Here is a 10238-nt window from a genome sequence, read left to right as displayed (position 1 = left end):
ATGGTAACACAAATTAGGACATTATCTTGAAAATGGTTATTTTTAGAAATAAAAAAAAAGTTTGTTCAATAATAAATAACACGTGCATATTTATGGTTTGCAGTAACAAACAAAAAACAAGTGGAAAAACATACCCAGCTATTGCGAAATATCACTCGCTCCGGGTCGGTAATTCTAGCCTCGAAAGCTGGTTTCGTCAACCACAAATCCATCCCGGAGTGCTATCGTGACAGAGAAGTAAATAAGCTTCTGTGTTATCATCTGGCTGTGATGCCTTCCCTTCCAAACCAAAACCAAGACCGAGTCACTTAAGTACGGAGATGGGGCACAATTTAGCTAATCGAATCGTACATATAATTCAGTTCCTTTGTGGCCGCGGTTGAGTCGAGTCGACGGTTCGCTTTCCACCCTTGGTAATCCGTCTTGATCCGGTTGCGCACGGGAACCCCTTTCTTGTTGGATTTGTTTCATCTTGGCGTTCTTCGAGGATCAAGGATATTTGGCCGGGTTGCCCAGTTTGAGTGCTGTTGCTGCTGCTGCTGGTAGAGTGGAATAGTTGTGTGGTAGCGTGATAAGAATAGTGAATTTGTGCATAAGATTTCCTCTAACGGATATTATACAGCTGCTGTCATCCCGCACGATCGCCATTTTATTTAGTTGAGCTCATGTGATACGAAAAATTAAGATAACTGAAATCAGGAAAAGTTTCTGTCAACAGTATAGATGTCCGTACGATTCGAACTGTGCAATTTCAATCATCAGAATAGATTGTGGTAGATTTTCTTGAAATAATTCGCTAGCACCTAACTGTCAAATATCTACCAATTCATCCATCACATTGATCACACAAACAACTGTGGTGGAGAAGAATTTTCCGCGATCAATTTTTGAAAGTTCGGCACCAATAACTATTTTCAGAAAAACAACCACAATCTAACGAAATCAGTTCAACAAAACGGCTCTGATAAGAAAATTTTCACTCTTAAGTGCAATTTGTGAATTTTATAACAACTTGATGTGAAACGAAACTCTTATTCTAAAAAAAATCAATCATACAGCTTGAGCATTCGGTTCTTTATCATAAACCCATAAGAAATATTTTCTGTAGTTTTTGCACTTCTACAGTTACAGTTTTGTGATTATTGTTGAAAATAACAAATAATTCTTGATTTTTCTAGCATTAATCAGCAAATTTTGAGCATTTTTATTTTCTGTATTTTTATTATTTACCCCACGGTTTGTGGTACCTACCTTTTCTATGACAAAAAAGCTATTTTTGTCATTGGGTCACCCATACAAGTCTTCATAGAATTTTGGCATTTGTCCATACAAAAATTGTCATAAATTTTCCGAAATCTGTATCTTTTAAAGGGATTTTAGGATCGATTTGGTGTCTTGATAGGGCTATTCAGAAAAAGTTAACTGTTTTTCACAAAATTCAATCCAAAATTCGTATTTTCGAATTTTTTGGTTTTTTTTTTCATTAGTTTTAGCCGTAACTTTTGAGCCATATTGAAGAACGGTCAAAAAATTTTGTTGCCAAGTTTGAACAAAAATGTTTTGAATTTAGAAATTTATCATAACTCTCATTTTTTTAAACAGGAGTTTGTAATATAGAACAAATTTGACCAATTCCTTAAAATCTTCTTTTCGAAAATTAAAAAAAAGTCTTTTTAGAAACATTGAAGATTGGACCTTTGGTTGCTGAGATACAGCAGATTAACGAAAAATGAAGTTTTTTAGAGCTTCCTTTTTTCAATGTCAATATCTCAGCAACTAATGGTCCAATTTTCAGTGTTTTAAATTGAAACATTTGTGAAATGTTATGATCTTTTCGAAAAATATATTTTAGAAATTTTGGAATCAAGGGCCATACATGCAATACTACGCCTATTTAAAAAAATTGCGTTTTATTTTTTGTTTTTTTTTCTTCTTTTATTCGATGTTTTTTAGCAATCTGTAAAGTACTTTTCGTTTGCAAATTTTATTTTAAATTAAATCTAAAGTTAAAAATTCTTCAAATCTTTAAATCTCAAAACCTTTAAATCTTTAAATCTTCAAATCTTCAAATCTTCAAATCTTCAAATTTTCAAATCTTCAAATCTTCAAATCTTCAAATCTTCAAATCTTCAAATCTTCAAATCTTCAAATCTTCAAATCTTCAAATCTTTAAATCTTCAAATCTTCAAATCTTCAAATCTTCAAATCTTCAAATCTTCAAATCTTCAAATCTTCAAATCTTCAAATCTTCAAATCTTCAAATCTTCAAATCTTCAAATCTTCAAATCTTCAAATCTTCAAATTTGCAAATTATTTTGTAGTGAAAAAACAACTTAATTAGAAATTGGCAAAATTAGTTTCCTGAGTACCTATTTTTTCTGAAAAGTCCTCACCAATACCAACAATTTTGCCGAAGAAACGAAATGGAAAGTTCCTTCAAAAGAACAGATTTTCGAATAATTACATACCATTTTTGTATGGACAGCTGCTTAAAATGTATGGAGTCTTGAAAGGGTGAAAAAAAAAATACAGAAAATGTCATCTTTGTCCATAGAAAAGGACCCTTCAAAGTTTGAACCGAATAAACAAATATGAATAAAATCCAATTTCCGTTTTTATGGAGAATTGCCCATATCGCGTTGCTGCACTTTGTGAATGAAATTGTTTTATTAATTTACACCATGCAACAAAACGGAAAAAAATCTTCAAGATGAGCCATGTGAGAAAGCACAGATCATCAACACACAGATAGCCAAACCCTTTTATAACTCACTGAATCACCAAAATTTCATATTCATAAGCTTTACATAAGCTGCTTAAGCAGCTCATTCTGGGTTAAATTTTGAACAACAAGATAAGACAAAACACGATGTTTGCAGTTTCATAAAATTTCCAAAATCACGTGATATTGTTTTCAAAACTCCCTTATCCGGAGATAGCAGTTTGCACGAGTTCATGGTTAGCTTCCGGCCAGTGATCTCCGTTACCATCCAGCTTATCGTCGCGTGTTTGGTAGCAACTCTAATTAAACGCGCGTATTGTCTTGATAATCCAGATAAAAAAAGTAAATTGCCCATAAATCAGTTTCCCGCGCGCAAAGTGTCGTGGAAAGGCAAACGGTCGCTTGATTAATTGGATCTTGTTTTCGAGAACTGCTGCTGCTGCTGGATTAGTGTTTGAACGAGATAGGAATTCTCGGCGAGTGCGGTTGAACTCCGCGCGTAAACGATACCTCAGAGGATCTCGGCTCACTAGCATTATCAATGGCAGTAAGCAGGGTTAAACTTGAACGTTTAGTTTGTTTAAAAGAGGTTGTAAATTTCATCAAAAACAAATCTTTTAACCATCATAAGTTTAAAAAAACTGAGTTCCACGATTTTCGAACTTTTGTCCAAAATGGAAGGGAGGGAGGGAGAGGGCTGTCAATGGCCACATGTCAAAACCAAGCTTGCACTTTTGATCATATTGCCATGGAATTCCCTAGTTACGCCTCTGACATCCCTGGTTAACGTTCCTCGAGTCATTTCTGGAGATGATCATCTCGATTCTCAACGAAGATTGCTTCATCATATGATACGACCCCCTCCCAACCTCATATTCCCCCATCCCAGTTGAATGTTATGAACGCATCTCGCGGTTGATAACGGATGCTGCAAATTGAGCCCCAAGACCGCCTCCCCGCCTTCAAGGAGCTGGGGTTCGTTTAGCTTGGCTAGGGGATTGTGCGCGCGATGACAGCCAGCTCGGCCAGAAGCTCAAGTTCGAAGCTGTGAAGGTTAATTCGGTGGAGTGTGTGTGTTTGTGTAATTCTAGTTCAGCCCTTCAGCGCTCATCACGTGGATCGTCTCAATTGATCACCTGCCAACCTGGGTGTAGGGAGAGAGTGAGTGGAAATCAAGTGAATAAGAAGAGCACTATGGGGGTGGACGGGAGTGATAAAACGGCCAAGGCCAGTGCCGAAGAGATGGGAACTAACACGGTGGACACCGAAGAGCTGACCAAGTGGGGCAAGTTTTGTCTCCGGCATGGAATCAACCCGAACCTGATTATGCTGAAGATTACGCTGTTCGTCATGTATGGAGGTAAGAGAACATTCTGTTACTTGTACCAGTCGCTCATCACATTGTATAAACACCATTTAAATCATTTTAAAAAAGGAAAAATGTCAATGACTTTGACAGCAAAAATGGTGTATTTGATGCCTTTTCCTTTTTTTCACTTTTTTCATAAATATGTGGTTTTTATTGCATCGCTTACAAGTAAAAGTTAATTGTTACTTAATTTTATCGAATATTTGTTGCATTTCTCACATTACTGAGTAAAGGATTTAAAATCACTCTAAACATGAAACTTCGAAAAATTCGACCTACTAATAAACTCACTTTCACATATTCTTAACGGCTAGGAACGAAATTCTGAATATATGTCACATAACAATAAGTTGAAAAGTTTGTTGGTAGAATATTATCTCTTTTTCGAGTAACCATACAATTTTGGGCAGCTGTCTGTACGAAAATGGTTGGTAAATATCAGACAATTTGTATATATTAAAGGAATTTGCTGATCGATTTGGTGCTTCGACAAAGTTGCATGTATTGATGATGACTATTCAGAAAAAAATCGGTAAATAGATTTTTTTGTCGATTTTTTAAACATTTATTCCTTATTATTTTAATTGCTTTAATTTTGTATATGTTTTAAGAGACGAAATCCTGCCACTTTTAAGCTACAGAGAAGTACGGCCGCTGATTTTTGCCTTCCTCACCTTACTGAGGAAAGGCTATAAAATCACTTGGAAATTTAACTTCTTAATTTGACGTCCTAGACCCACCTTCATGTAAACCTATCGACTCAGAATCAAATTCTGAGCAAATGTCTGAGTGTGTAGTGGGATATTGATCAAAAAATTGTCACTCGATTATCTCAACCGAACCGATTTTGTCCGTTTTGGCGTCATTCGATCCGTCTTGGGGTCCCATAAGTCGCTATTAAAAATTATGCAGTTTAGTTAAGTACTTCAAAAGTTATGCAAAAAAAAAACAATTTTAGCAAAAGTCCGGAAGATTGTAAAAAGGCAAGAAACTCCGTCATGGTATACATTTTCAGAAAGGTATTTAAAAGACCTTTCCAACGCGTCCAAGACATTGAAGATCTGACAAACCTATCAAAAGTTATAAACACTTCAGAGTTATTCATGCACTTTTTGTAGGCTGGATCTCAGATATTTTGATGGAAACGTTGTCCGGATCTCTCATGCGACCTATCGTAGAATGGGTATTCAAAAGACCTTTCTAATGCGTCCAAAACATTGAAGATCTGACAACCCTATCAAAAGTTATAAGCACTTAAGTGTTATTTACGCACTTTTTGCATTTTGGATAGCACCCTTTAAATGTGAGGAAGGCGCCAACCACCTTAGGGTGGCTAATTAACGTTTTTTTAGAAAAATAATTATCTTACTCAACTTTTTATTTTTACTACGGTTTTTATATTAAATTTAATTTGCAATCCAAAGTACCATTTTGTCTCTAGAATGCTCAGAAATTTCCTAAAATTTATTTTAAGAAACATTGAAGATTAGCCCTTTGATTGCTCAGAGACAGCGGATAAGGGATCGTGCATAAATCAAATTTGCTTTCAAATTTGTAGTTATCGAACCCCCAATCTCCCTACGTGACTTTTTCATTTTTATTTTGTATGGATCGTGGTTTTTCGCCAGCGCAATAAAATCACAAACAATTATGGAACTTTATATAAGTATAACCAAACGAAACGAAACTATTGGCACTACGCCCCCCGGGGCATGGCCTTCCTCTAACGTGGGATTTCTGCTCCAGCGCCTCTGACGAGACAGGAGAAACCGGGACCGACGTTTTACTTACCATCCGATAGAAGCTCAGTGGATAAGGCGGGAATCGAACCCGCGTCTCATAGCATCATCGGGATTGGCAGCCGAAGCCGCTACCCTTGCGCCACGAGACCCCCCAAAGTATAACCAGTAACTTCTTAATTTCGAGCAAAATTAAGGGGGTCCAATATAGGACAATGAATTAACTATATTTTCTAAAAAGAAAACCGTGTTAATTTAACGAACAAAAATTGAGAAAACTTTGCATTTGAGCAATATCTTTTCTGAAATATACAGTGAAAGCTTGTGTTAATCAGCTTAAATGCATATTTTTTCAATAATGAATATAAATATGACTGTTTTATGTTAAAAGTACCGAAGTTTCTGAAATTTAACAGCAAGTTTAAACACATCTTTTGATTTGCTTTGGTAAACTATTGAAGTAATTGATATGGAAAAAATGCATCAAAATTATTTTTTTTTAATCCATTTGTATGTTAAAAGTGATTTTTGACCCGTTTTCTTTGAATATTTTTTGGAAAAATGGCTGTTTGGTTTTTATGTTGTTTTAAGCCATATTATTTTATCTATCATTAGACCCAAACCATGCATTAAAAAATCAAATATCGGTTAAATTTGATATAAAAACAAGAATTTTCCTATAGTGGACCCGGGTCCACAATCGGATTATGGACACGGGTCCACTATAGGAAAAGGGGGTCCATTACAGGTAAAAAAACTTTTTTTTTCAAATGGCTATTGCTCTGCATAAAAGCAATTAATTGATGAAAAAAAAATCAGAATTGTTCAAAAGTCTTCAGATTTCATGAGTTATGAAATATTGCTTAAAATAGTGATAACTTGTGAAAAATGCTCGTTGGCTCTACTGGGGTGTTCACTAAGGTGCCCAGAATATGACACTTTTCTCAAAACCTCGCTTCACAAGCCAAAAATTGTTCCTTGAGCAATTTTAGGATTCATGGCCAAACATGAGCAAACTCGGTCAACATTTACCCATTCATACCCAAAAGTGAAGTTTTTATGGGAAAAATCAAAAAATGTATGAAACCCCAATTTTCTTACGTTTTGGACTGCAGGTTGCGCTACTTCCATCAAATTATTCCCAAAAGTGAGATACTCATTGGAACTTGATCCTTAAAAGTTATAAGCGATTTAAAAAAGTCATTTTTGTATGAAAATCATTTTCAAAAACTTTAGGCTCGGGTATCAATGGGTTAATTCCAACCAATTTTGCTCAAAATTTTCACAGATGCTTAAAATAACCCAACAAAACGTTTTCCGCTTGTGGAACAGTGGGTCATTTTTTCTGGGCACTCTAGTGTCCACTGTTGTTTAAAATACCCTACAACCTTGTTGATTGCTTTCGTACAATCGTAAGTAAAGTTGATTAAAGACAAGTCATTATTTTCTCGGACCGTTCAACGTACCTTTTTTCTTCCAGTTTAAGAGCTTGTTCCTCTTAAATAAATGCATTCTGGTTTTATTTACCACATTTTGAGATTTGAAAAACCAAAATTCACAATTATTCTAGTACGCTAAAACAAACACTACGAGAGAGTTTTTCGTTACGCATCAAACATGCAGAAAACAAAAAAAACCATGGAGGACGAAAGCTTATGAATAGAAATGGAAATCCTGATGCAACTTTTGATTCATAGTGGTGTACAACACCTAATATGATAACATCCCCACCCGCTCAGCTCTCATCCATCCATCTCGGCGCAGGGAAAATGCAATGCGAAACTGCAGCTCGTTTCGTGTATCTCCTGCTGGAAGCATTCATGGTGATAAATTCAAACATTTATTTGAATGGCATATATTCTCTAATCCGAACAAGCGTGAAAGAGACAAACACTGCCACTACTGGAAGTGAGAGCGAGTGGGTGGGCGAAACGCTTTGAGGTTCACTTTGTCAAGGGTGTGTGTGTGTGTTACTCGAAAGCTGCTGGTGTTGGGTTGTAGTTGTTGCTCGAAGGATAGCTTGTTTCTGGCGGTGTCATCGCATCATACGTTTGTCGTGCTTGTGTTATGACAAACTGACAGACACATGCACACGCACAAACATGCACACACACACACTGGCGTCGAAGAGCTAACAGTCATTGTTACTGTTCACTAAGAGGGTAGATTTATGACGATCGTAGGATTAACTATCTGTTGTAATAGTCTTTTTAATACTTTTTCCTCAAGTATGATTATTCAATCATATTTGCCTCCATAAAACAAAATTTAACATTTCAAAACAGATAATTTTTTTTCGTGTAAGTGTTAGTTCTCCTTATTTCTATTTTCTTCTGAAATGATTTTTTGCCTTTCAAATGTTCACCTTTCTTTTTCAAAGAGGACTATGATCCTGATTTTTTTAAAAATAAAAGCAGTTAAGAGTTAAAACACAACTTTATTGAAAACGAATCTTAGTAATTTTGATGCAAAAGTTACTGAACCCACAGCAAGGCAACTCTATTCGAGAGGATGAAGATCATCGATTGGTAGAAAAAAGATATTGCACTTGCAATGTAAACCCAAGAGAGAAGCTCAAATAAAAAAGAAAGAGAGTCAAATAATGGAATAACCCTTCACACACGACCGGAAGAGCGCAACGCACTCACACAGGTGCGGTGCGGTTGTCTGTTTTTTTTTAAAGTGCAAAAGCGGAAAAGTGCTGAGTCATCGTCTAAAAAAAGACGGCGTCCTATCTCGCCCAACAAAATGAAGTCGATAAAGTAGTCGGTTTCGATGGAGAAAAAGTGGAAAACGTGGTCTAAAAATAGCGACGCCATCTGACTTTGTTTATGTTTTGGTTTTCTTTGGCACGGTCATTTGTTGGTTTGTGATTGTTTAGATTTTCGTGGCACAGAGTGATGCGCTCACACTATAAGGAGCGGCCGTGGCTGACTGGTCACGGTGTTCGCTTTGTAAGCGAATAGTCCTGGGTTCGATTCCCATCTGCTCCCAACGAGAAAGTATAAGAAATATAAATCTTGAAACTCTGAACATGAACGAAAAATCAAAGTCGCTCGAGTCGAGGTTCGATCCCCCGTCCTTTGTATTGGTAAGCTAACCACTATGCCTTCGCGACTTGGTGAGCTATGACTGGAATTAGGAATACTGTTACTATCAACTATATACGCGCTGGGTCCTTGTCCATTTGACAAGGGTTCGGAAGTTCTAAATAACGTTTGAATCCGATTGGTCCAAACGTTCTTCAGGGCGGGGCTTGTCGATAAAGCTGAAGTGCCTCGCGCTCGGCTAGCCAGCGTAGAAATGGGTCACCGAAGCTCGGCAGAGCTAACACCTTCCAAATGCCTATGCGAGTTATTTGCATGTATAGAATGTAGATCTAAAAATACATGGAAACAACTCAATTTGTAAGAAGCGACCGCGTGGTCCCGTTTGGTTGGTTGCACACACACACACACACACACACACACACACACACACACAGAGTGATGCGCTCACACTATTGCAACTCCTCTGTGCCAATTTTGAGCCAAATCGGTAAGATTTGGGGGTCGCTGATGAGCGTTAAAGTTTGTATTGAAAATTCAAGAAAATGTATGGGGAAAAACATCGCTTCTGAATTTCGGTCTAGATAACATTTGTTCAATTCGCCGCCGTCGTGCTAACTTGTCGTACGTGCATTTTGGGCCAAATTGAGTTAGGAACACCATTTTGTGAACTCACAATGCCACATCTTTTGACCTTCACAGATCCTCAAAATTCGATTTCAATCCTAAGATATTCAATGAAAACCAAAAAAGCTCCGAAAATTTTTATCATTTTCATATCATAGTAGTTTTAATCTTGTCGTGCTATCTTGTCACTCCCTGAAAATGGATGTAAGTGCGACAAAAGACCAGAGGGATTTCAGGTCAGGATGCGTTTGACGCACGTACAAGCTAGACTACCGTAAACATTTGTAATTATAATTCGGGACTCCAGCAACCAACTTCAACCAAACTTCGGGACAATGCACAGAATGGTGAGCCAAACAAAACGTGTTTGTTATTGTTTACATTGCGTGCTCTCGTTTTTGTTTATTTAAGGTCAAACATTAAAACGCGTTTTTCTCGGAACGTCAAAATGGCGGGTGCGACAAGATAGCACGACGACGTCGAATTGTGAGCTTCGTGTAGAAAATTAAATTTTCTATAACTTTGTCGAAGGTTGCAAACCAATCGGAGTTGATCCTGATTTTGATACTTTTTTGCAAAAAGGTATTTTTTGATCTGCGTCCAACGTAACTGTCAAGTACATAAACCAATTTATTTTCATCGAATTGCTAATTACCCATCAGGATCAACTCGGATCTTCTTGCTCCTTTGGACAACATTTTAGGAAATTAAATTCCCTACAAGAATCTCACACT

The 10238-nt window shown here is 36.8% G+C and overlaps 1 protein-coding gene across 1 annotated transcript in view; it reads left to right on the top strand.

Moving 5' to 3' along the window:
- The first annotated feature begins 330 nt into the window (after window positions 1-330).
- The window catches only part of LOC120423666 (uncharacterized), a 33830-nt gene continuing 23922 nt past the window's right edge, over window positions 331-10238 (top strand). Inside the window, exons 1-2 of the mRNA XM_052706926.1 lie at window positions 331-563; window positions 3814-4082. Of these exons, the coding sequence (XP_052562886.1) occupies window positions 3917-4082 (166 nt within the window). The 5' untranslated portion in view covers window positions 331-563; window positions 3814-3916. The remainder of the gene's footprint in view (window positions 564-3813; window positions 4083-10238) is intronic.

This window comes from Culex pipiens, chromosome 2, assembly GCF_016801865.2.
Source record: "Culex pipiens pallens isolate TS chromosome 2, TS_CPP_V2, whole genome shotgun sequence".
Taxonomy (NCBI): domain Eukaryota; kingdom Metazoa; phylum Arthropoda; class Insecta; order Diptera; family Culicidae; genus Culex; species Culex pipiens.
Note: the sequence above shows the minus strand (reverse complement) of the source record. Positions and strands in the feature narration are given on the sequence as shown.